Raw genomic sequence first — 27,168 nt, 5'->3', positions numbered from 1 at the left:
TGTGAAAGTTTTCCATACAAGAACTTGATTCCGATTGTTCAGTTTGTATGCCAGCTATATGTTATAGTGGTCCGATACCGGGAGTTCCGACAAATGAGCAGCTTCTTTAAGAGAACGTGACGTTTGCGAAATTTCAAAACGATATCTTAAAAACTGTGGGACTAGTTCGTATATATACAGACAGATGGACAGACGGACAGACAGACAGACGGACATGCTAAATCGACTCAGCTCAACATACTGATCATTTATTTACATATATACTTCCGCTTCCTTCTGGGTGTTACAAACTTCGTGACAAACTTGATATACCCTGTTCAGGGTATAAAAGTATTACTTTAAAAATATACTTGATTTTTTTAATACATTCGATATAATTTAACTAATTAAATGTACTTCCATTTACAATTTGTGTAGTTTCAAATATAATGAAATAAAACATATATAAAATACAGAATATAAATATAGAAATTAATAGGATATATATAAAAAATAAAAAAAATATATAAAGAAATTAAAATAAATTTTTATATGCATACATATTTTTTTTCCTTTACGACTGCCAGTGTGAACGCACCACCGCCTAAACAATTGCGTATATATGTATATATGTGGGTGTATGTATGTACAAAATGCCTAATTAAAATGTCTAACACTATTGAACAACTTACACTCGTTTAACTTATAATTTTCACACTTTCGGCGAACATCTACGACACTTTTCTAATTACACATGTATGCATTAATTTATTAATTTTGCTATTCTATGCATGTACGTATGTACATATATAGTATATGTACTTGTAATGGGCTGAATAACATTTAAAAACGCATTTAATTCGCTCACAATAGTTAACAATCAACATAAACTATATATATGCATGTATGTATGTATGTATGTGTCTATGCAAGTTACTTATTATTGGTGTATATGAATTTATGCTCTGGTTAAAATCAATAAATATGTATGTATGTATGACTAGGAATTAAATATAATTGATGCTACGTTCGTGCGCTAGGCGTCTAGCAAACTTTTTGGTTTTGGTTTTGTTTTTGCTTTTGGTTTAGGTAGGTAATTACTTGATTCAATTCAATTTGATATATTTTTTTAAATTTTTTTTTTGTTTATTTTTTGTGTTTATTTTTTATATTTATTTTCTATTTTTATTAATTTATGCAATTTGTGTTTATTTTCTTTTTTAATTTTTTTCTTTATGGCAAATTCATACTTCGTTTTTCGGTTTGGTGTTTTGTTTCAAAATCTTTCTATAGGAAGTTGTACTGTTATCGGCAATAATAAAGTTGATGTGTCCTAATGATGATATCGTCCACTCATTACATCATAATGCAGCTCTAATAATGCGATGAGTTGTGACTGAATTGTGTTTAAAAAATGAAATTTTGTTGTTGTTCCTCTGAAACCAATTGCGTGTTAATTTGTGATTTCCTTTTTTTAATTAAAAAATTTAACTTCTTTGGGCTTTAATCAATATTGCTTCGAAATTGGTTTCAATTATAAGGATTTTTTTTAAATTTTTTTGTGTTTTCAATTATATTCTTCGGCTAAATATTTTTAACTACATACATATTTACGCCTTCCATACTACATACATAAAGTTAGTATCTACATGTCTGTATGTGTATATATATGTATATATATTTATCTAGGAGTTATAAATGCACTAACAATGCAAAGTAAATTTCTGAAAGGCCAAAACATTACCGCTAAGTAAGCATGTATGTATGTATGTGTGTATGTATTTGGTAATTATAAGACTAGTTAATGTTATTTATAATACATAAGTACATTATTTAACTAAAAATTATCATAAAAGACCTCTGTTTCGCATAACGGCGTGCTGGCTAAAGCATGGTGACATACATACAGATTTAACTATACACACTAGGAATTTCATTTTTACACTAAGCTACCATAATTTATTACTGCATATCTATGTATATGCATGTATTATTAATGAAAAACACCAATAAGTTGCTTAACACTTTGGTTAATATTTACAAGTTTCATAATAGTAAGCTAATATTTATCTGATTTTACACTGGATATACATATATGTTATAATTAGACTAGATTAATTAATAAGTGTTAATCGAAGCTTTGAAGAAAGTCTCTCTAGACTTAGATTGTAATTTCCCTAACGCTTGAAGTTTAAACAATTTGTTTTTTTTCGTATTGAGCATGAAAAGAGAAGTAATAAAAGTATTTTTTTATCAGAAAAATGAGAAAAATATAATGAAATTATTGAATTTTTCAAAGGCTTTCAAGAGCTTTCATGGACTAAAATTTGTAAGCAGCTTGCAAAAGCTTTTTATAGCTTTCAAGAACTAGCATTGGCTCTGAGTTAAAAGTGTTGAAGAGCTGCTGCAAAGCTTTGCAGTGCTTACGGCAAGCTTTCACAAGCTTTTGGGCGGCTTTCATGGAATGACAGCAGCCTTGAGATATACATTTGAAAAATTTTCATAAGCTTTTCAAGGCTTTCATCAAATTTTCACTAGTTTTGAAAAGGCTTATTTTAAGTTTCAAAAATGTTCATAAAGCTTTTCAGAGCCTTCGTCAAACTTTTACGAGCTTTTGAGAAGGTTTTCATAAAATGACATCAGCTTTGAGTTAAAAGTTTGCAAAATTTTCAAAAAAGGCTTTTCAGGGCTTTCGTCAAATTTACAGGAGCTTTTAATAAGGTTTTATAAAATGACATCAGCTTTGAGTTATAATCTTGAAAAATTTTTATAAAGCTTTTCAGAGCTTTTGTCACATTCTCACGAGCTTTTGTGAAAGTTTTCGTAAAATGACATCAGACTTGAGTTATTTTTCATAAAGCTTTTAATAGCTTTCAAGGGCTAGCAGCGGCTCTGAGGTAAAAGTATTGAAGAGCTTTTATAAAGTTTAACATAACTTACGGCACGCTTTCACGGGATTTCAGCAACCTTGAGTTATAAGTTTCAAAAATTTTCGTAAAGCTTTTCACAGCTTTCCTCTAATTTTCAAGAGCTTTTGAGAAGGGTTTCAAAAAAAGACATCAACTTTGAATTATAAGAGTAGAAATTTTTCACAAAACTTTCGTCAAGTTTTCAATGAGCTCTTAAAAGGTTTTCATAAAATGACATCAGTCTTAAGTTGTAAATTTAAAAAATTTTCGTAAAGCTTTTCAGAGCTTTCGTCAGAAGGCTTTCATGGAATAACATCAGCTTTGAGTTAAAAAATTTCATAAAGCTTTCAGAGCTACACAGCTTTCTCGAGCTTTTGAGAAGCTTTTCAGAGCTTTTGCTTTCTCTAAGAAAATAAAGGAAATTTATACCTTAGACAAATAAAGAAAAGATTTATGTGTAAATTGGAACTGAAAATAGCGAAAAATTTTTTGACGAATTGACTGAACTCATCATTCCAATATTGCTGGCATTAAACTAAAGCTACAAAATAATTGAAAAAACGCTTGTCTTTTGGATCGTAGCTTTGTGAATAAGTCATGAAGTAAAAAAACAGTCTTTTTAACAAAATTTCTAAAAACTACAAATTTGAAAAATATGTCTCTTGATAACACTCTCCCCGCACAAAATTGAAATAAGCAAATATGTTGCACTTGAAACATATGTAACTACAGTTATATCTATGGATTTCATTGTATTCTCCTAATACACACTCTTCGTTTCGTTTCGTCTTTTGGTTTCGCAACATTTGTGTACACGCTTACACACTATATGTATTGTTATATGCATATCTATGTTTTCATGTATATATATGTATTTAGTTTAGTACATTTACATAGTACATGTTTGTATGTATATCAGACTTTATTCATATTCAACTGACGTTCGTGTCTCACGTGTGTGTAAGTATGTATGTACGTGTCTATTTTATTTTCATTTTCTTTGTTTGCTATTTTATATATCATTTATATGTATATCTGCTAATTATAAAGATAAATTCTTGAAATTTTCGTTTCGCATATACGCCAGTTGCTAGAGAGCCTATTCTGTTACCATCGACACGCCCACCTGCGCTGTCGTTCAGTCAAGCGTTTGCTCTGTTCTCCCAGTGCTCGCATAAACCACTCAAAATACTCCTCATCCACTAGCTTAGTTCCGCAGTAGCAGGCTATACGTAGTACCTAGTCTGTATATAATATTAGCATAACTTTTTTTTATTGGATTTCGGATTTTTGTTTTCTTTGCTTTCGCGGTTTTTTGTTTTGCTCACCTTCTTTAGCCGACAAATGCTTGTATATTGTATAGTCGTGTATTGTATATGTATGTATACTATATATAATTAATTTAGTCGAATATACATATGTATGCTTGTATATTGTATAGTATATGGTATGTATATATAAGTATTTGTAATTTTTTTAATTATATATTAATTTTAGATTTTAGTTGGATTGTAATATAAGTTGCGGAATGCGGTTCGGTTAAGGTAAGGTTCTTGTTGTTGCTTGTCAGTTGAAGTACGCTATGCTATGCTATGATAATGTATGGGACTCGTATGCATGCCGAGGAGAACGCTGAGTGGGAGTGTGATGAGTTCGTATGTTTGTTTGTATGTAAGTATGTTTGTATGTGGTTAAGTGACGCCTAGAGATTTTCGTAAATAATGCGAATTTCGGCAAGTTGTCTGGGTGTTTGCGTTTTTTATTAATTTCTTTAATTTTTTACAATTTTTTATAAAGACTGCGGTCATTTAGGGCTTTCGTTAGTTGCTATGAAGGACTTGTTGGGACTAATGCTATTTGATTTTTGTTGCATAAAAACCTATAAATTGCTTAAATTTCTTTTAATTTACGTTTTTTACAACTTTTTTGTAGCTTTTAAATACTGTTATCAACCGTTAAACTGTAATTGTCGTCTGTGTGCATTCGGGCGCGCGACTGGCGGCGACGCCCGTTAGCGAATACTGTTGGTAATTTCGGATTTAAATTTGTTATTTTCACTATGATTTGCATTTACTCTTCACTTCACACGTGTCTTGCTCGGACCAATGCTTAAGAGAGCGAGTTGTTAGTAAACTGTTGGTCTTAGCTTTCAGGGATAGAAAATAATTTCTAACTTCTGCTAAGAAATTATATTTATATTTAAGTGTGTATGTATGTACAGTAAAAAGTGGCAAGTACACGTATGTACTATGTTTGTATATATGTAGTGAAATGTAGTCAAAAGGGAGAGTGGAGTATGTAAATACAAAAGTTGCTTTGGTTAGACGCTTTATGTATATTATTTACTTTGTTGGTTTTGTATTTGTTAAATATATTATATACTATTACTTATATAGTTTGTTAGTATGTATGTAGAAGAAGCAATAAAGTTGTCAAAAATTCACAAGTTCATATAAAATAAATTTGTAAAACTATTTTTTTTTTAATTTTTGTTTTTCTTTTTTACTATTTCCTTTTTGCTGTGTGTTTGCTTGTAGTTAGTTGTTGGTTAGTAGAGTCATTTGAGGCATTCGTCCGCAACTGTCTCATTTGTCTTCGTATCTATTTCGGTCAGCGTTTGCAGCTCGTATGCCGTTGCACCGTTAGTCTGTTGTGTATATAAGAATAAGTTAAATTTTAGAAAATTCAAAAAAGTCTAGTTTATGTTTGTATATACTATGTATGCATAAATGTATATTTATAGAGATTAATTTGTAGCTATGTATGTATGTATGTATATAATTATGCACTTTGCCTTTACGCTTGCTATGTACCATATGTTGTATGTATTGTATATATATTTATATACTATATCTGAGTTCCTATATGCCTATTACATCGGAATAAGTCTGTGTATTTATCTTAGATTGCCACGCTTTCATTGTTTGCATTTTATTTATTTATTTATTTAATAAATTATGAATAATTTTTTTCTGTTTTATTTTTAATATTTCTGCGAGTTAATCGTCGAACCCAAACAAAACCAAAAACAAATCTGTAGACACACAAATAAAGCAGCATATTTTATGTATTGAAAATTCGTTTTCGCATCGCTTGGTGTATACGGTTGGTTGTTCAAGGTTCAGCAGACGTCTTTAAATTTTATTTTATCATTTTTTTTTTTAATTTTTTAATTTTAATAATATATGCTTGTATACATACATATGTTGGTATTTATATATAACTTGCTGCTGTTGTCACACCAAAAACATTTATAGCTTGTTACTCGCTCGCTTTAATTTGCATAATTCTTATTTAATTTAGTTTAATTATTTTATTTAAATTTTAACCAAAATGCTGTTTGCTTGCCAGACCTTTTAATATTTGTTGTTTACCATGTTTTCTTTTTTGTTTTTGTAAATTTGTAAAAGTGTAAACATTTAAAAAAGTCAACGGTATATACAAATGTACGTATGTATGTGTGCGCACACGTGATCGCGTGCGGTTTTTCGTTCAGTTTACTTTCAACTAAAAATTATTGTTTTTGTTTATTAGGTGTATTTTGTTTTAAATTTTTTTTTATAAAAAAACGTGCAGGGCACACGAATTCCATGACTAAGTTGCTCAGTATTACCCAACTTTTTTTAAGTAGAAAAAAAATATTTTTTAAAAATTAATTATGAACATTTTTTTTTAATTAAAAACAGTTATTTTATGTGAACATCTTTTCAAAAATTACAAAAAAAAAAAATAATTATTAAAAAAACAATGATTTTTTGTGTGAACATCTTTCCAAAAATTCTAAAAAATTAATTTATTTCAAAATATTTCCAAAAATTACAAAAAAAAAATTTTCCCAAAAGAAAAAATTTATTTTTTGTGTAAAAATTAAAAAATAAAAAAAAAAACAATTTTCAAAAAATACAAAACAAAAATAATTATACTTAACTTTTTAGATTTATACTCTTAGAGCAAATTTCCTGTAGAAATAAAACCCCTTAAACTATCAATTGTCAGCTTTTCTACGTTTGGAAGATCACCAACTGTCAGCTGTCAGCTTATTTGACATTTTTAAGGACCCAACAGTCAACTAGTCAGTTAGAAACCGTCAGTCAAACAACAGATACAAATCTATTTCAAAATCTAATCGAAATGAATATGTAAGCTTTCTCTTTCACTTTTTCTACTTTCTTTACTTTACTCTACTTCTTAATTACGCTTCGAAGAAAACAAGCACTGTGAACAAGAACAATTTCGCACTTGCTCACACCAAAATGTCCACAGAAAAAATTTCCTTGGTTTTGAAAGTAAATTTCGAAACTAAAATGTGAAAAAACTCAAAAAACGGTTTAAATTTCATATCAAAATAATGCTTCATTGTCCTAAAAAGCTATAAATTCAACCGCTTTTAAGCACACCAAGCCATGCTGTATGAAAATCGTGCGCCCACACTTCGTTATTTCGTTTAAGCTTTCACTTCAGATCGTCAAACTCATCACTGCCGTTCTTCGAGTCGCTACCATGTAAGGCAGCCAAGAGCGATGTTCGATTGTGACTACTACTACCGCTATTACCATTACCCTGCTGCTGTCCATTACCACCATTATTGCTACTACTGCGATTACCATTGCCCGCGCCGTTGCCCCCGTTACCAGCGCCGCCACCATTGCCAGGCGCATCGAATGCTTCCAAAAAGGGATTAGTGGCGGCATACTGCACCCTGTATGTACCCAAAGTGTGGTAATTACCACCGCCCCCATTGCCACCGCCATTACCGTAAGAGCGCGTGCTAGCCGCCGACGTATACGAAGCCGAACCGGGCGTGTAGTAGTCGTAGCTGGTGGTGGAACCGGTCATTGAGCTCACACCGCTACTACTGGCTGTGTGCGCACCCGACGATGACGATGTCGAATAGTATGAGGCGGATGTGGTGGAACCGTACATGCCACCAGCGCCGCCAGAGGAACCGTTACCTGTTGCATTGGCCGCCGGACCATTTTTGGGCAACGTGCCGTACAAGTGCATGGCATTGTGAGTGCCGTTGGACGCTGAGCTGCCGCCGCCATTACCATTGCCGTTGGCCGTGGCGAATGGACTTGTGCCAGCCTGCGCGCTACTACCAAACAGACTACTACCATAACTTCTGTGTTCTGAACTTTGTTGCTTATTGCTAATGTGACTACTTGCTACACTTTTACTATCGTTATATGTTGCAGACGTTGCTGCTGTTGTTGTTGTGCTGCTGGCCCCCCCTTGAGGTCGTGCCTCGGCTTCTGATGATGCCAAACTGTCGAATAGTCGCCTACCAGTCGACACCAGTGACGTTGATAATGATGATGATGCTTCCTTGCCGCTGACTTGCCTAGACGGTGATGAGCCCTTATGATTGCTGCTGCCATTGGGATCGCTCGAACTCGGCGCGGAATGTTTACTAATGGCGCCCGTAGAAGCGGGCGTTTTACTGTTCGATGTCGTTAGGTGGTAAACGCCTTTAGGCAGACCATCACTACCCGGTGGCGATGGTGAATCAGGTGATTTAATTGGCGTAAACTGTACGCGCGGCTCCCGCTTAAGATACTTAGACATGAGCTGGGATGTGGTCATTGCTTGCGATTGTGCCAACAATGCGTTCGTTGATGCTGAGGACTTATATGATATAAGGTCATCCGAGTCATCCGACGATGTGGTCGGGGCTGAGGTGGCAGTGGAACCTGCCGCACTCAAAACCGTCGCTTGTGATGAGGAGGATGATGATGTGGCGCTCGATTTATTACGCATCGCTTTGTAATCTTCAGTGGAGAGACTCGAAAGTGCCGTTTTACTTGCGCCAATGCCAGCACCCGTACCATAAGTGCTCGTGTCGCCGTAGGATGTGCGTGTTTTTGCGCCCAACTCGCCATATTTCGAGTAACTGCTGATCTCGTCACTCTTCGTATGAGGTTTGTGCGGTTCGTAAAATTCGACACCTTTTCTTGTTGGCGCTGTTGATGCTGCTGCTTCGGCACTGGTTAACGGAAATGAAGTGTCATCGATTGGCGAGTCTTTTGTGAGTTTTTTCTGCGTCATGGAATACGTACTGGCGGATTCTTGTATTTTCACATGTTTGACCGAGGAGGGCGACGCACCACGTTTTATTGTATCAGTACCTAAGGTAAATTGCTCAGTGAACAAGGTTGAATAATGTAACTTGATTTTGTTTATCTTCAGTGCTACATACTTTTACCGGATCCCGAGCCGGAACCGGTCGATGCCGAACTACTGCCGGGGGAGGGTGTGCCTGGAAGTGGCAGTGGCGATTGGTCGAGAATTGCTGAGGCCGCTGAGCCCGCCAATTGATGGGGCTACAATTACACGCAAAAGAAAGAAAACAAAAACAAATACGTTCGATAAACATTATGTACGCAAAGTGTGTGTTCAATTGAAATGCAAAATATGTAAGGTTAAACAAGTTTCGTTGGGTTCATGAAGCGTGCTGGATGAGTTAGGAGGTGAATGCACAACAAGAATTTCATTTTCATGTCAATAAAATTTCGCTTTTCACTAAGTTGCCAATCAAGTGCCACAACTAAGTGCTAGACACGTAGTAATGTCAAGGTTATGGTTGTTGTTGTTGTTGGATGGTGCTCAGTGCGGGGGTAAACTGTCCGTTAACAAGTGCAGTGAAGACAACATTTGGTGCGAATTTAGGTGTTCACTAATTTTAGCAATAACAACAATGTATGCAAACAGGTGCGGTTGTGTTTGTGTGTGGGGGTTGGTCAATTTTTCAAAGCTCCGTGTGTCTTAATGCCATGCAAATGCGTTGTGCTTTGAACAATGCGCTTTTGAATGTTGCCAATTTGTATGGCGGTAATTAGATGTGATGTCTTTTGGGAATTTTGTCTCTATTTGTTCTTAACTCTCAGCCAATATGTATGAGTTATGTGATTTTATTTGTAATGTAAGTGTCTTTAGTTAGTAAATTAGCATAGGCTACAAGACCAAAAATATGTTGAAATAAATTTTTTATAATTCTATTTGTATATAAAGTAAGTCTATAAGAGAATAAAAATAATATTTTTTTATTATGAAAAATTTAGTTTCGCATGTTTACAATTTGCCATATGAATGAATGACAGAGCGCATTTTGTTACTGAGAGTGCTTTCATAAAGCTCTCATGCGCTTTTCCGTCACGGGAGTTACTTTTGGAGGGCTTGAAAGCATTAAAATATTTAGCCGTTTTAGTTTCGCTATTTGAGCAGTAGAAAAATAAGAGAGGTTTCGTGTTCGAGCAAAAATTTAAAACAAAAAAAAAAAAAAATATTTTATAATAAATAATTTATTTTTATCATAAATAATTTATTTTTATTATTTAATTCTAAAATTATTTTTGCTAAAAATCTTTGGAAAAATAAAAATAATATATTTTGTAAAAAAATGATGTTATGTAAACATTTTACGAAAAATTTAAAACAAATATTTTCCAACAAAAATTCATTTTATAGGAACATAATTCCAAAAGTAAATAAAATATTTTCTAAAAACAAAATTTTAAGTGAATACCTTTTTAAAAAAAATACACTCTTAACCAAAAATAATATTTTTTTTTATTATGAAAAATTTAGTTCCGTCTTATTAAGACTAATATAAATAATATGGATCTGGAATGAGAGAGCGCATTTTGTTACTGAGAGTGCTCTCATAAACCTCTCATGCGCTTTTCCGCCACGGGAGTTATTTTTGGAGGGCATGAGAGCAACTTAATATATCTTAATGTTAGAGGAATCCTGCATGAAAATCTATAGTTGTAGTTTCGCTATTTTGGTAGCAGAAAAGTAAGATACATAATGTTTTTGAGCAAAACATTAAAGTATTGGCACAACTTTCGCCTTTACTGTGAACTCTAGAACAACCTGCAGTCGTTATGGGACCAAACTTCTCTAGTTTTATTGAGAAAAAAAAATGTATTAAAAGGTCGAAGAAAAGGTCAATTGAGAAGTCCCCGGCCAACCATAGTAAACCACATATTCTGGCAAAATTCGTTTTTTTTCCAACATAGTTCCCTTCAATGGAAATACACTGAATCTAGTGACCCTCTAAATTTTCGATACCATTTTTGTAGTATGAGTTGTCTTCTATTTCAAAATCGATCTCAATTTCGATGATCACGTCTTCATTGAACAAAAATGTCTTCCAAAACGAGCATTATTTTGAGATCTGAGGACAGAAAACAGTCGCTGGGGAACACATCTGCAGAATACGGTGAATGCGGAGGCAATTTGAATCCCAGTTAATGGATTTTCGCTATCATTTTCACTGGCTTATGACACGGTGCATTGTCTTGTCGAAACAGCGTTCACTTTTTCTTCAAATGCTACCGTTTCTCAGCGATTTCGTGTTTCAAAATGTCCAATAACGCCATGTAATAGTCGCTGTTGATGGTTCTTCTAATTTCAAGACACTCAATAAAAATTATTTCAATCGCATTCCAAAATACGGACGGCATAACCTTGTCATCCGACTGTTGATTGTGCTTCGGAATGAAATGATGGAGCCATGTTTCATCCATTATCACATATCCATGCAAAAATTCAGATTTATTGCGCTTGAAGAACTCTAAACACTGCTTCGAATCATCAACTCGTGTTTGTATTTGGCCAAAAGTGAACTCGCGCGGCCCCGTTTTTGTACTAAGCTTTCTCATGGCCAAATATTAGTGAGTTATATGATGTACTCGTTCAGTTCAACGGGAGGTAGTGTCCGGAAACTCGTCACCAAGGCAATTTTTTGCTTCAACTGTTTTTTTTTTTCTTCAAAAATAATATTTTTGTTTTTTTACAGCAATGAATCTAATTTCACCTGAAAATCGATTTCTCAAATGAATAAATGCGTCCCTTATTTCCATTTATGGAAAATATTTTAAAGAATACAACTTTTATTACAAAATAATATATGACAATGTTTTCTTTTGATAAATATTGAGCGATGTGAATTCTTGAAAGGCAAAAACAGCTGGTTTTTCATCTTCCCAACGGCAGTGAGAACGGGCTGATTAGTGAAGGGCTTAAATGCAATCTAATCCTTTCAAATTTTCGATCTGAACATGGTATTAGGGCTAACTAAAATTCATATGGATTTAAGGAGTTTAGTAGCGCCATCTATGTGTCAGGCCGGGGACTTTTCAACTGAGCTGTTATTGGAACAAACTACGAACATACTATTATGAAGTTGTTGTTGCCGAATTAGTCTTTCAGAAAAGGATCAAAATTTGCAACTTAAGGTTCACCTAAAATGCACAAAACTTTCTTACTTAAGGGTTTTATGATTTTTTCAGAAATAGAGTTATCCAGTCGAAAAGTGCCACCCCTATACATGATAACACGGCTTCTTATTGCAAACAAGATAATATACAATTTTTAGCAAAAAGTAAAAAAAAAATCTTTTGTTCACGGAAAAGTTGAAAAATTCGAAATTTATGTATATACATAAATAAACACTTATCTGAATGCAAATTTTAAAAATAAATTAAAAATTAAATATCAAATGTTAAAAAACAAACATATCGTCACCTAAAATGCAAAACAACGTATCACCAAAAAATCGAAATTGATTTTTTTATTACTTACGATTCACTATATATATATTACATGTATGTAACATAAAGTTTTCAGCTTCCGCTGTCAGATATAACCACTATATAACCATTTTATAACCAAAACCCAAATTTTGTTTAAATATGAGTGTATGATAACCAATCTATAACCATTTTATAACCAAATCGAAATTCTTTGTCAGATATAATAACCAGTTTATAACCATTTTATAAGCACAACTCAAATTTTGTTTTAATATGAGTGCATGATAACCTATATTATAACCGTTTCATAATCAAAATTCAATTTTGTTTCAATATGAGTGTATGGTAACCAATATATAACCATTTTATAACCAAAACTCAAATTTCGTTTGAATATGAGCGGTTTCCTTATATCGTTTTTCCTTCGCCTGTAAACTTATGAAAAGTAATGCTTCGTTATTTTGCATTTTAATTGACGGTATATATTATCTTTAGAAACATTTTTGAAATATTTTTCGTAAATTAAAAAGTTTTGAATAGCATAGGAAAAATGAAATGCGTGGTTACGTATACGCAACGTACACCTTGAAGGATTTCCTGCACCATTACTTAACGAGGAAACGTCGTACATACAAATACTATGTCGGCTTAATTTTTGCATACTTAACAAAAAATAATAGTCATAATTAAAGTTAAAAGCAAAAAGTAAAAGAAAAGTGTGTTGTATATACATATATGTACTTATATCATATTATGTAGGTCTGTGGAGTTTCATTTGACATAAGTACATACCCATACCGAGTACGCATGAGTTCAACAGATACAGATATTTGAGAAGGCTAGACAAGCATGGACATATGTTCGCAAGTAGCAAGAAAGGAACACACAATAAGCATTTGTATAAAGTAGAATTTTTTGTTGCCCTGCCAAGGTAGTTGAAGTCAAGAAAGAACACACGCGTGTGCTGGTGAAAAGTTGTAACTTTGGGACGTTGTATGTACATGTTTTTATAACTGTATGTATAGTAATATATATGTGGTTAATTATATGTAGGAGAGCGTATAGCGCCTCTAATTGTACATACTACACATGCTTTCCGCTGGTGAGATTTAGAATGTGTGTACGCGCTTGTATGTATGTATATGTAGGTACAGCTAAGTTCTAATAGCGTTACATATATACACGTATTTAAGGGAAATGTTATGCACATGTAAGCACATACATCTAAGCATGTATATGCGGGCTTGTATGAATGACAAAACATTATTGTGAGCGTAATGCGAGGGACTGGCGTGCATACATAGGTATATATGTACATATGTATTAGTGGACGAGCACATGAACAATGAGTTTGCATTGACGGCGAGTATTTTAGGTGTGTATGTATGTATGAATGTGAAGGAAATGCGAAAGAACTAAGTAGTTATGTACATATATATTAATGCTTGTATGTATGTATACATATTACCAGTAGTGGGCCAATCATGCTAAATATCCGACTTCAAATGCACATTATTTACCACATCAGCTCCATGGGCACACACGCACACCCATGTGCACGTATTACACGTGTTACGTATGTATGTATCATATTCAGTATATATATATATTGCATGTACTAGTACGTTTGTATGTATATTTGAATTACAGATAGTAAGTTAAACACGTCTACTACATACATACATCGATTGCAATGTGTGTGTCTGTGTCACACCGATTACACTTTACTCTACGCCTATTGCAAATGCGCTTTTGTTGTTGTTGTTAAGTATGTAGTTAAGTACGCTTGCATGTATGTATACATATATGTTCTAATTACGATAATTACTGATAATTATTGCACTTGAATTAGGAAAATTTTGTAGTCTTAAACATATATGTATATGTAGTAGTATACAGTTACGCAATAAAATCAAAGCGAAAATCATTTATTCCCAGACGGAAGTTGAGAAAAGAAATCAATGCAATCGAACTGAATTCAATGACAATAAGAATGGGCAATTAAACAATTAGTAAAGATTAGTAACGTTCAAATTCACAAACGGTCAACAGGATTAGTAGATAGTAGAGTGTGTTTTTGTGTATGTGTATGTGTGTTGGGTACGTTTTTTCGAGGCATGTTAGTACATATGTAAGTATTTTTTTATATTGGTGTAAGACGTTAGAGCATAATCTAAAAAAATGGCGGAAAATTGATAAATTTTTCATCTCCCTAGCGCTAGAAATTAGCTCACGATTTTTTAAAAAAATTATATTCAACCTTTAAAGACACTACTAACAATTTTTATCAATTAATACAATTCTTTTCAAAACATATATCAAACACAAAATGCCAAATACATAATCAAGAAAACACGAAGCTATAAACCCTTTGATCGGTCAGTTTGTATGGCAGCTATATGCTATAGTAGTCCGATCGGAACAATTTCTTCGAAAATTGCATTACTGTCTTAGACAATAAACCATGCCAAGTTTCGTAAAGATATCTTGTCAAATGACAAAGCTTTCCATACAAGTACTTGATACCGATCGTCTAGTTTATATGACAGCTATGTGCTATAGTGGTCCGATATCAGCGGTTCCATCGAAATAGCAGCCTCTTGGTAAAAAAATAACCTGTGTAATTTTTTAGAATGATAACTCAAAAACTAGGGGACTAGTTCGCGTATTCTGGGTATAATAAAAAGGTATCCAAATAACAGGTTTTTCAATAAGAAAACGGTTTGGGATATGAATGAATGAAAGTCCAGACGCTGAACACAATTTTCGACGGCTTCCAAGTATAAATCGGGCGAAACTGCTGCAATTTCAGTTTCGATATTCGTACGAAGTTCATCAACTGTCGCTAGCTTGTTAGCATAGTCTAACTGCGTCAAATCGCACGAGCAAGGCAGCCAATGGACTAGGCCATTTCGTGAGATAACACGTTCATCAAACTTGCTTTTCAATAAATCGATTGTGACTTTCGCTGTGTGGCTTGTGGCCTCATCTTGTTAGAACCACATATTGTCCAAGTCCATATCATCCAAATCAGGCCAAAAATATTCGGTTATCATTTAGCAGCAGCGATTACCATTCACAGTAACGTGCCGATCTTGATAATCACGAAAGAAGTACGGCCCAATGACGCTAGCGGCCCTTAAACTGCCCCAAAACGTAATTTTTTCGGGATGCAATGGTGACTCATGGAGTAAGTATGGATTTCTGCCTGATCAATAAAGCATATTTTGCTTATTGACGAAGCCATTCAGCCAGAAATGAGCCTCATCGCAGAAGATTATTTTGTGATGAAAATCCGGCTCATTTTCAAGTTGTTGTTCCGCCCAGTTCATGAACATATGAAGATTTTCGTGGTCAAGCGGCTTCAGTTCTTGCGTCAATTTCATGGTGTAAAGATGTAGGCCAAGAACTTTTCCCAAAATTCGTCACAGAGATGCCTAACGCTTGGGTGAGGAGATACTGAATTGGGTCTTCACTGCGGGCACTTCTTTGCCTCACTGGCATGGAAATATTTTGTACAGTACCCGTAGATTCAACTTTTTCCACTAGACGCTCAGTTATTGATCTAACAGGACGATTATGACGAGCATAAATTGGGCGAAGCGCTCTACCGAATTTCGGTAGTAAATTTTAATAATTTCGACTCGTTGTTGGATTGTATATCTTTCTTTGTTGAAATGGCAAGCCTTACTGAAGAGAAAAGTCAAGGGAGAGGGAAAAAATATGACGTCGTTTGCTGTCCCGATCGGTCTACTTTTGTAAAGTCGCTACTGAAAAACCTGTTATAAAAAAATATGAACCAATCAAGTTAACTATTTTCAAAAATCTATCTATGAACTTCTTTACCCCAACTTCAGATTCAGTTATTTTAAGTTTTTTTTAAATATGGCAACTCTTGGTATACAACTGCTTTGAGATGTCTTAAAATACTTGTGAGTTGAAACTCAAACAAACAAGTGGAATGCACACTTTCTCAACTTCGATAGTTACAACATTTCGATAAGGTAACAACCCAATTTAATTTTTTCCGTAAAACTTAAAATCATCCTATAAATTTTTTTTTTATTATCAAAAGCTCTCCAACTGAGGCATAAGAGATTAGTATATCTACTTATCCTCTCCAAATTACATCGAAATACAAAGGATTTAGAAAATATTTTCAATACAAATTATATTCGACCTTTTGTGAGTTAAGCTACTTTATCGCAAGCTTCGTTGAGCATCGAATTTTCAGTTTCCCTAAATCGAGGTTCCACAGGAGCAGTTTAAGCTCAAATCACTGAAAGTACACTATAGAGTGACTCGAGGTCAGCCAAAACATTTATCACGTGAAATCATTAACAAAACATTTAAACCAATTCTTTAATAACACAAACTTTTATAAAGGTTCTAAGGTTTGGTTTTTATTGAAAAATCAAATGAAAAACTTTTATTAAGAACGGATGCAGTTTCAGAGTCTTATGTGTACTTTATGGGAACTTTTGGAATTTTCTTGCTAAAATCTCAGAGTTCCCCCCAATTATAATTATTTTAAAAATTATCCAAAGAATTTTCGGGACAAATAACGAGATCATTGAAAAAGCAAGAATAATGACCAACGTTAGAACAACCACAGGAAACATAAATATCATTCTTTTTTGGTCGGGGTCAGCTGCCAAGTTGCAATGTTACAGTTCGCTTAGGTTGTAATTACAGAGTACCAAAGATTGTTTTGATATAAAAAGTTGAATTTTTTTGAAACTTTCTAGAATATGCTTTAAAATGGTACTGGAATACAGAGAGATGAAGCAATCATTTACCTCTCGTTGAATTTTTATACATAAAAAATGTCTGTTAAATAAAAAACCGAATTGAAAAAAGTGGTTTGAAAGGTTCTAACCTAGATCTTAATATTCCGTAAGAGAAAATCAGAAAGCTCATAAAAAAATTTTGTAGATCAAAAACTAAAATACGAGGCATCTTTAAAACACTCTGAGAGAAAATTTGTTTTTTAGAAAACAAAATCGTGGTCCAAAAAGTTGGGTTACTTGTTAAATGGGTTTTCAAGTAAGCTTGTTGTTATTGTACGAGTATAGGTTGTTATTTGTTATTGTCTGTTTGTTTGTTTGTTGATGTTGTTTTTGCTATAGTTGTTGTTTTGCTGTAATTGTTGTCTGTACTTTGCTGTTGTCTGTTGTTGTTGTTGTTGTGGCATTTTTACCTGTTGCACCGCTTGTTGCAAGGCTCGAGGCGATTGAGCTAACTGACCCACTACTGATTGATACAGATGACTGTTGACTGTGGCTGAGAGCGGATGATGGCCTTGTGAGAGTATGTTGGTTACCGAAGTGGACGAGCGTAGAAGATTGCCCGCCGCCATGAGCTGCGCCTGCTGCTGCAGTAGAAGTTGTCTGTCCGCTTGCAACGCACTGACTTTGCTTCCACGCTGCCCTGTTGACTCGCCGCGCCGACCTGTCTACATAGGACTCTGTATTAATCAATATTAATTTGAACTTAACGGTTAACTTATTAATGGACATTCGTCACTACTCATGTACGAATATTCCGTTACAAACTATTCACATTTTTGCTATTTATTTTTATTTTATTTTTTTCTTTGAATTATTTCATAAAAGAACCACAGTGTGAGGTTTACTCACAGCATTTTTAGGAAATAAGAATTCAGAATGAAGAAAATTGCTCGCTATTAAGGCGTGTAAATCAGCAAGTGAACGCTACAGAAAAATATATTGATGATGAGCAAAGCAGAGAAATATGTATGTAAATTAACGGTAATGACTCCCAAACTAACAACGAACATTAAGTTTTCGAAATAAATAAATGAGATGGCATTTGCTGTTGCTTGCGCAATTAAGTGAGGTTAGAGTTTGAAATTGAGAAATTGCTGCATTTTAATTATGAGAAAACGTACCGCTGGCTGGGAGGCCAACTGTAATGGAGTTACGAAAGTGAGCTCGCATTGAAATTGGTGCCGCTATTTACTTGCTAACAGAGTAAAGCGCTGATGAGTCAAAACTAAACAGCATGATAGGAGTGGTAACCTCATTGACATAATATAATTACGTTACCTGAAACACCGCCAGCCATGTTGCTCATGCTGCCCGCGCCCGCCAGAGCACCGCCCGCACCAACCATGCTGCCCATCATGCCGGTCGCGCTAACGAGACCGCCGCCGGGCGCTTGGTGGTGCTGTGCCTGCGGCTGCGGCCAAATCTGCAGCAGATATTTCAGCACGGCAATTGGTTGGGCGTGGTCGATATCCGAACCGGGTTGAGCGTTAGCGGCGTGTAGCATCAATGGTGGTCCCATAACGGTGGCCAAAGCTTGAGCTGACATCTTATTGCGTTCCGAATTGGAGACGACGAGCGACAAGTGATCGAGCAGGAATACTAAAGTTGCCTGCGTATAAAATTAATTTGTATTACTGTACAGTAGCGTATGATAAGATAATGTCTCGCTTACCCTATTTGCACGAGGCAAGCAATCAAGTATGCTGAGCATTAGTTTCGCATTGCCCTCGGGGTCGTCGGGCAGGCAAACAGCTGTAAGCCAAATATTTCATTAATACCAAACCATACCATATTGTATATGAATAAACATACCCAAAGCATCGACAGTCATCTGGAAAAGACAACGCGTAAACAGTGGCTCCGGCAACTCTCTTAGGTAGTCCTTCAGCACCCCAGTTATAACATTAATATCAGGAACATGTTCAGGGCTCAATTCCACGGCTCGACTATTACGCTCGAAGGCTTCTCGCAGCAGACGCTTTTTCGTTGCTGAGCCACACAAGCGGTACAGACCAATAATATCCAAGCCACGCCGCTCCACTTCCTCGACGCAACGTCGTAACACAATTGGCACAGGAGCACTACCGGGAGCGCCTTTAGACTCACGATTCACCACCGTTTCCAAATCGGCGCCGAATAATATGGGATAGCCGGCTCTTAAGCTAGGTAGGCCGCGTCGTCGATATAACGTTATGGGATCTGTATGCCGCATACGTATGTAAATAGTGCCACGTGGTTCCACCTTTAACGCTAACTGGTGTAGCGGTGATTGTCGCAGTATGGACAAGGAAATGGCACCACGATAGCACAACTTGTGCCGATGTTGCGGATCCCAAGAGTAAACTAATACATCCAGTTGCTTATTGCCCACCAAGTCCAACTCGAAAGACTCGTCCCAGTCGAATTGTAGATCACCGGATCGCACTACTGTGCGTGCCTTATGCACACGATCACATTCAATTACACAATATAGATCACGTGTCTGTGTTTGGGCAGCATGATGTGGCCCACCAACGTGCTGTGCGCTTAGTTCGGGTGCCGAACGTAAGCCACGGCCCGCAAGCAAATGAATCCACAACATGCCCGATATACCGCCAATATCGACTATCGGTTTGTCGAGTTTGTACTTGGCAAACTCCGCTGGATTAATATCAATTTGTCTGTGCGTTCTGGGTAGTGTGGCGCTGGGCGTCGGCGCCGGACTTTGATGACCGCCGGTACTCATAATACTGCCACTTGGACTAGCCGGACCAGCGGACAGCTCGAGTAGTTGCCGCATACGACGTATGCTTGGCGAACGTATCGATGATGGTCCTCCAATGTGTTGTGATGACATCGAGCGGACTGGTAATGCTGAAATTGGACGCGGCATGCCTAAGTGACGATCTAGTGTACCAGTTCCGAGTATGCCCGTTCGACTGGAGTAAATGCTTTCGGTCTGTTGAAATTTAGAAATAAAAAATGCTTTCAATATGAGAAGCTTTATAAACTAAGCCATTAGAACTTACATTTTTCAACGCATCGTGTATATTTTCAGCGCTGCACGAAAACCGATGTGATCGTGGCTGACTAAGCAGATCCCTCGTCATGCGCATTTGCTCCGCTATAGCTGAACTGCTGGGTGCGCGCCTCAACCACGCTCGGTACTCGTCCGAAGTGAAAATTGAAGGACTCGCCGTTATACGCGATCTCAGATCGCGATCTCGACGTGCATTGAATTCCGGTGCCGATATGTTACCGTCACTTTCATCCATTATACGATCGCCGATGCGTGAGCGTATACCTTGTAGACGCACACCCGGACGTTCGCGTGGCAGTGAATTAAATTTAGCCATATCTGGCCCACCCCCAAGCATGCCGGCTCCACCGACACCTGCTCCACCGGCGCCGCGTGGCATGCTACCCACAGCAGGTCGGTTGTAGTAATAATAGCTTGGCCGTGGTCCTATAGTTGCCTCTGTGTCGCTGGAATAATCAAGATTTGGCCGCGAACGCCGTGTTAGCGACTGAGCTCCTATATTTGGCGGTGCATACTTGGAGGATTGACGCGGTGGTTCGTAACGGCCATAACGGCCCAGAGTGCCACCTACCGCGATGGGTGCAGCTCCCGTACCTGGTTTCAAGCTGGACCGTAATAAAGAATGACGACCTAAAGAATTTGAATAATCTGCATATTCCACACGTGGTAAATGTTGATCTGATCCAGATCGCGGAAAGCGTGCATGCTGTTGCGCTAAACCAACACCAGTACCAGTAGACATACGACGGGAAGGGCCACTGGGATAGAATGCGTGCACTTTCTCAGCTAAACTCTCCAGGGTGCCAGCATTTTGATAGTACGCATGCGAAGGAGCAAAAGCATGACCTTTAGGCTGTTCCGTTATCACCGAAGGTGGTGGCGGTGGTTTGTAACCCCAACTGGGTGGCTCATTCATCGCACTCACACCGGTGCGTGTATTGTAATACATGTCCAATTGCTCGGATTGCGGGCTATAGTTGTTGAGACCCAAGCCGAGACGAGAGCGAGACTCGGTCATTTCACGTCCATCTCCTGCAACACAAGAAAACAGAGAAACATATGTTAATAAAATATTACTAGGGATGATATCAAAATACCTGTACGTCTTTCGCGTGATGATCGGGATCTTGGCATGCGATCTGTCTCATCTAAGTCTTCATCTCTGAGATCACGTTTGATTACGACAACTGGCGGTGGCTTTTGTTCGGGCCGTGATAACGTTGGTGGTCCTGGCGAGCCGGTAGTGCGACTGTCACGTCTTTGGCGTATTGCCAAGACCAGTCTCCGCGGAATTGACATTATAATTACGACATCATCCAAGGACATGTGAGTTACATCAACCAAATTAACGGCCAAAATTTCATCACCCACCTACAGACGAGAGTTTAATAATTAAAGTTTATTGTTTGATATGCGAAATTAACAAACCCTCAAACAACCGCTGTTGTAAACTGCAGATTCCAATGCTATTCGAGAGATGAAAACTCCATCGGTGCGGTCAGCTCCATTGCCCTCACGTATGTATAAACCCAATGTCTGGCCCGGACGCTTCACTATCTCAACAAGCTGGAAGTAATTAGAATATGCTAAGTAGAATCCTTTAAACTCTAAACTATCAAGCATCTACCTGTACTGTATGTCGGGCGTCTCCTTTGGACAGCAATTTGTGAGCTGCCTCCACGGCTTGTTTTCCACCGATGCAACGCGGCTCCAGAATGCGCACGATCATTTCACCTCTTCTCTCCACCGCCTGCCATACAAAAAATTACCATCAAATAGTATCCTAAAGCTCCAAATGCCGCAAATACTCACCTCCAGCGCGGCTGCCGTATTCGGATCATGATCATTTTCGACTGCTTCTATCTGCCGAAAGATCTCCGAACTGATACCCGACACCTTGCGAAAGTCACCTTGCAGCAAGACTGGTTCCTTACCACCAGGTCGCTGTTGTTGCTGCTGCTGATGTTGTTGTTGTTGCTGATGATGTTGCGATTGTTGTTGCTGCTGCTGATTGGCCAACGATTGCATTTGGTTCGCCGGCAAGGGACCAGGAGGCGCACGACCAGGGCTGGCGGTAACATCAGGAACTGATCTTCCATTTTCCTGCGAATGAGAACAAAAATGACAAGTGAGCTTAAATTGCAAATTAGTAGGATTTATTTTTTTATTTAAAAAATCTGGCAACCTTTCTCAAACCAATTCTGACATTACCTTAAGGAATATGTCCTTTAACTAAATTGTCTAAACTTTGACACAATCACAGTTGAAATGAAAGATTTTAAGACGGGCCGTCATTATATAAAAGCAAAAAAAACTAGTCGTCAAGCAAAAAAAAAAAATACTTTCGTTAGCCGCCCATTCAATCTGCAAATTAAAAATTAAACAGGACCATCCCAATACCGCTTCACTACAAGCACAACCTTCCACCAGCCAAGTCCCGGTTGGCCGATAATTATTTCATCATTCTCATTTCAGTATGCAACATTCACATTGAGCTGGCGTGCGCCCTCACCAACATCTTGCTTCGTTGACAGCTCCAACAACAGGTCGACCCCATTCGGCCGCCCAGCTGCCCGTGCCACATGCAAGCAAAGGCCGACTGCTGCATTTCGGTTCGTGTCACTAAATTTCATGCATCAACCGTCACATTTAATGCGCTTCCTCAGCGTTTGCTCGCTTTTGTCATTTTTTGTTTTTTTGTTGCAATTTGCATTTGCCTTTGCCTATTTATATTTTGCTTTTTCTTACGTTTACTCATACTTTCGGCCGCAACAGAGTCAACTTCCGTAAAAGTTTAAAATGGGTAAAAAACAAAAGCAATGAGCGCAAGTGCAATCGCAATTCAGGTTATAGGCAAAGCAACAAAGCCTTGTAACCAAAAACTGAAGGTGCCAATGTACAGTTAGTGTGCATGTCTGTCCTGCACACACACACTCACCACACTTTCATTTGGCCATTAGTGGCAGCAAGCGACCGCAACGAAAAAAGGAGAGCGAGCTTAGTGTTGCGAACCTGCGTGTGCCACGTGATGGTGACACACAACTCACACGCCACTCGCCAACTTTTGCAACGAGATGCACAGCAAAAAGTTCAAGTGTGCAACACAAAAAAGTGATTTTTTCGGGCGGGTTCATACTTCTTGCCACTCGTTTCTTCACTGCTGCGTTGCACATGAAAGTGTTGTGGCATCGAAATTTTTGTTGTACTCCTCTTACGCTTTTGTTCTTCATTTTAGTAGCTTACTTTGTCAAGTGTGGACTAAAGAAAAAATATGCAAAACGATTCTTTGTTAGCCCCTGAGCGACGATTATATGTGATATCCTTCAAGCAAAAAAAAATTAACAGCTTTTTTCCTTTCGATTACAACCATTTAACTCAAGTTGAGGCAGTAAATGAGCTTAATAAATAGCAAAGGCGTAAGGAAGTGCTCAGTAAGGGCTCAAATAGAATTTATATAATATGTATAATATGTACTTGTTAAAAAAGCCTTACAATAATTATTAAAATAAAACAACTCTCAAAATGCCTTTAAAGAAGCTAATATCTTCTCTCAAACACTAAATCCTTTTCGCCTTCAATTTCGAAAAACTTGGAGATTGGCGAATCGAACACACAATTAGTAATCATCATAACATTTCGTATCTACCATATATACAGAGAGCACAGAAACAGGTTATTGCAATCACTTCAATGGGGGTGGGTACTTTCTTGTATTTATTTAACACAACTGGATAACTTTACGATGTGACCAAAGATGCCTTCTATGAGCGCTTGGAGCGCGCTTCTGAGAGCTGCCCCCGCCACGATGTCAAAATCGTGCTTGGCGACTTTAACGCCAGGGTGGGCAAAGAAGGTATATTTGGCACTACAGTCGGTAAATTCAGCCTCCACGACGAAACATCCCCAAATGGGTTGAGGCTGATTGACTTCGCCGGGGCCCGAAATATGGTTATCTGTAGTACTAGATTCCAGCATAAGAAGATTCATCAAGCTACCTGGCTGTCTGCGGATCGAAAAACTACCAACCAGATCGATCATGTTGTGTTAGACGGAAGACACGTCTCCAGTGTTTTAGATGTGCGTGCGCTCCGAGGTCCTAACATCGACTCGGACCACTATCTTGTTGCAGCTAAGATTCGCACCCGCCTCTGTGCAGCAAAAAACGCGCGCCACCAAAAACAAGGAAGGTTCGACGTCGAGAAGCTGCAATCACAACAGACAGCCGATCGATTTTCTACTCGGCTTGCACTCCTGCTCTCTGAGAGCACTCGTCAACAACTCGGTATAAGGGAACTGTGGGACGGCATTTCAAACTCCTTACGTACAGCTGCAACCGAAACTATTGGTTTTCGGAAAGTGCAAAAGAACAGCTGGTACGACGAGGAGTGCCGTGTCGCAGCGGAGAGAAAACAGGCTGCCTACCTCGCAACGTTACGATCGACCACTACACGTGCGGGATGAGATAGATACCGAGAGTTGAAGAGGGAAGCGAGAGGCATTTGTAGACAGAAGAAGAAAGAGGCTGAAATGCGTGAGTACGAAGAGCTTGATAAGCTGGCCGACAGGGGTAATGCTCGAAAATTCTACGAAAAAATGCGGCGGCTTACGAAAGGTTTCAAGACCGGAGCGTATTCCTGTAGAACCCCCAAAGGTGATCTAGTCACTGATGCCCATAGCATACTTAAATTATGGAGGAAACACTTCTCCAGCCTGCTGAATGGCAGTGAACGCACAATACCAGGAGAAGGAGAACCCGATTCCCCAATCGATGACGATGGAGCAGACGTTCCATTACCCGACCATGAAGAAGTTCGAATAGCAATTGCCCGCCTGAAGAACAACAAAGCGGCAGGGGCCGACGGATTGCCGGCCGAGCTATTCAAACACGGCGGCGGAGAACTGATAAGGTGCATGCATCAGCTTCTTTGTAAAATATGGTCGGACGAAAGCATGCCCAACGATTGGAATTTAAGTGTGCTATGCCCAATCCATAAAAAAGGAGACCCCACAATCTGCGCCAACTACCGTGGGATTAGCCTCCTCAACATCGCATATAAGGTTCTATCGAGCGTATTGTGTGAAAGATTAAAGCCCACCGTCAACAAACTGATTGGACCTTATCAGTGTGGCTTTAGACCTGGCAAATCAACAACCGACCAGATATTCATCATGCGCCAAATCTTGGAAAAGACCCGTAAAAGGAGAATCGACACACACCACCTCTTCGTCGATTTCAAAGCTGCTTTCGACAGCACGAAAAGGAGCTGCCTTTATACCGCGATGTCTGAATTTGGTATCCCCGCAAAACTAATACGGCTGTGTAAACTGACGTTGAGTAACACCAAAAGCTCCGTCCGGATCGGGAAGGACCTCTCCGAGCCGTTCGATATCAAACGAGGTTTCAGACAAGGCGATTCCCTATCGTGCGACTTTTTCAACCTGATTTTGGAGAAAATAGTTCGAGCCGCAGAACTAAATAGAGAAGGTACCATCTTCTATAAGAGTGTACAGCTGTTGGCGTATGCCGATGATATTGAGATCATCGGCTTCAACACCCGCGCCGTTAGTTCTGGTTTCTCCAGGCTGGACAAGGAAGCACAGAAAATGGGTCTGGCAGTGAACGAGGGCAAGACGAAATATCTCCTGTCATCAAACAAACAGTCGTCGCATTCGCGACTTGGCTCTCACGTCACTGTTGACAGTCATAACTTTGAAGTCGTAGATAATTTCTGTTTTATTACGAATAAAGAGCACTCAAACACTTCTCAGAATCAGTTATTCGTTGTTTTTGTTGGATTATGAACTTTAGACGCACTTTTCACAGAGCCTTCGCCTCTTTAGAACAACGTTGTCCTCGGTGCTCACTCCGCCTGTTTCCAGCTTAGCAAATAGTTTTCGAACGGTGGATTTCCCTGATCTCATATTCAACAGTACTTTCCCCAGAAAGCAATGCTTTATTAACACTCGAAATGCTTTATGATCCATTTTTTTTTTGTAAACTAACACAAGTTGCTTCACAAAAATGCTATATCTCATTGACTAATAGTTATAATCCAACTAATAGAAATCATATAGATGGTAGTAGTTGTATTATCTATGTATCAGCCACAGTGAAGCGTGGACAGGTCCTCTAGTATTTGTATAAAAAAGAGATAAATGTCACGCAAGCCACCAATGAAATCTGTGAATTTTACGGAGACGATACTGGTCGACCTATCGTTGAAAAAGTCGATAAAATTATGTAAAAGATTAACCAGGACAGTCACATAAGCAGTCATGACATGGCTAAGGAACTTAGCATTCATCATCAGACGATTTTGAACCATTTGATTTGGAGTTGAAAAGGAATCATCCACTATGAGCTGGTTCAGCCTGGTCGAACATTGATTCTATATTTTACTCTCAACAAATGATGAGATTGTATCAAGCAATCGAAAAAAAAGGCCAAAACTGATCAACAGAAAGGGCTTTGTATTCCATCAGAACAACGTTAGACCACACATATCTTTATTGACTCGACAAAAACTGCGTAGAGTGGCTGGGAAGTTTTGATGCATCCACCATGTAGCCCTGATCTTGCACCATCGGACTACCATTATTTCGGTCAATGCAGAACTCCCTTAGAAGAGTAAAGTTGACTTCAAGAGAAATTGTCGCAGTTTTTCGCCGAGAAACCAGAAAAGTTGTACACTGATGCAATAATGTCTCTACCGGAAAAATTGCAAAAAGTGGTCGACCAAAATGGTAGATATTTGGTTCATTAAAGTTCATTATGAATATAAAAAACTAAGTGGAAATTTGATTGGAAATACGAAAAGACTTTTTTCGTCTACCCAATATATATAAATTATCATGTTGACGAGACGAGTGAAATTCGTGTAACTATCTGTTCGTCCGTCAGGTCAAGCGATAAGTTGGCAAAAAATTGAGATACC

At 37.6% G+C, this 27,168-nt stretch overlaps 1 protein-coding gene across 3 annotated transcripts in view; it reads right to left on the bottom strand.

Annotated features, from left to right (window-relative positions):
• Positions 1-6,846: 6,846 nt before the first annotated feature.
• The window catches only part of LOC126751704 (rho GTPase-activating protein 100F), a 98,295-nt gene continuing 77,973 nt past the window's right edge, over positions 6,847-27,168 (bottom strand). For 2 of the 3 annotated variants that reach the window (XM_050462174.1, XM_050462175.1), the window contains 11 exons: positions 22,046-22,336; positions 21,861-21,983; positions 21,662-21,799; positions 21,331-21,604; positions 20,223-21,265; positions 19,027-20,152; positions 18,887-18,966; positions 18,493-18,823; positions 17,625-17,875; positions 9,085-9,208; positions 6,847-9,013 (listed from right to left, as the gene is read on the bottom strand). In XM_050462174.1, coding sequence (XP_050318131.1) covers positions 7,341-9,013; positions 9,085-9,208; positions 17,625-17,875; positions 18,493-18,823; positions 18,887-18,966; positions 19,027-20,152; positions 20,223-21,265; positions 21,331-21,604; positions 21,662-21,799; positions 21,861-21,983; positions 22,046-22,336 — 5,454 coding nt within the window. In that variant the 3' untranslated portion in view covers positions 6,847-7,340. The remainder of the gene's footprint in view (positions 9,014-9,084; positions 9,209-17,624; positions 17,876-18,492; positions 18,824-18,886; positions 18,967-19,026; positions 20,153-20,222; positions 21,266-21,330; positions 21,605-21,661; positions 21,800-21,860; positions 21,984-22,045; positions 22,337-27,168) is intronic. The other variant, XM_050462176.1, reaches the window with a different exon arrangement.

The sequence above is a fragment of the Bactrocera neohumeralis genome, chromosome 2, assembly GCF_024586455.1.
Source record: "Bactrocera neohumeralis isolate Rockhampton chromosome 2, APGP_CSIRO_Bneo_wtdbg2-racon-allhic-juicebox.fasta_v2, whole genome shotgun sequence".
Taxonomy (NCBI): Eukaryota; Metazoa; Arthropoda; class Insecta; order Diptera; family Tephritidae; genus Bactrocera; species Bactrocera neohumeralis.
Note: the sequence above shows the minus strand (reverse complement) of the source record. Positions and strands in the feature narration are given on the sequence as shown.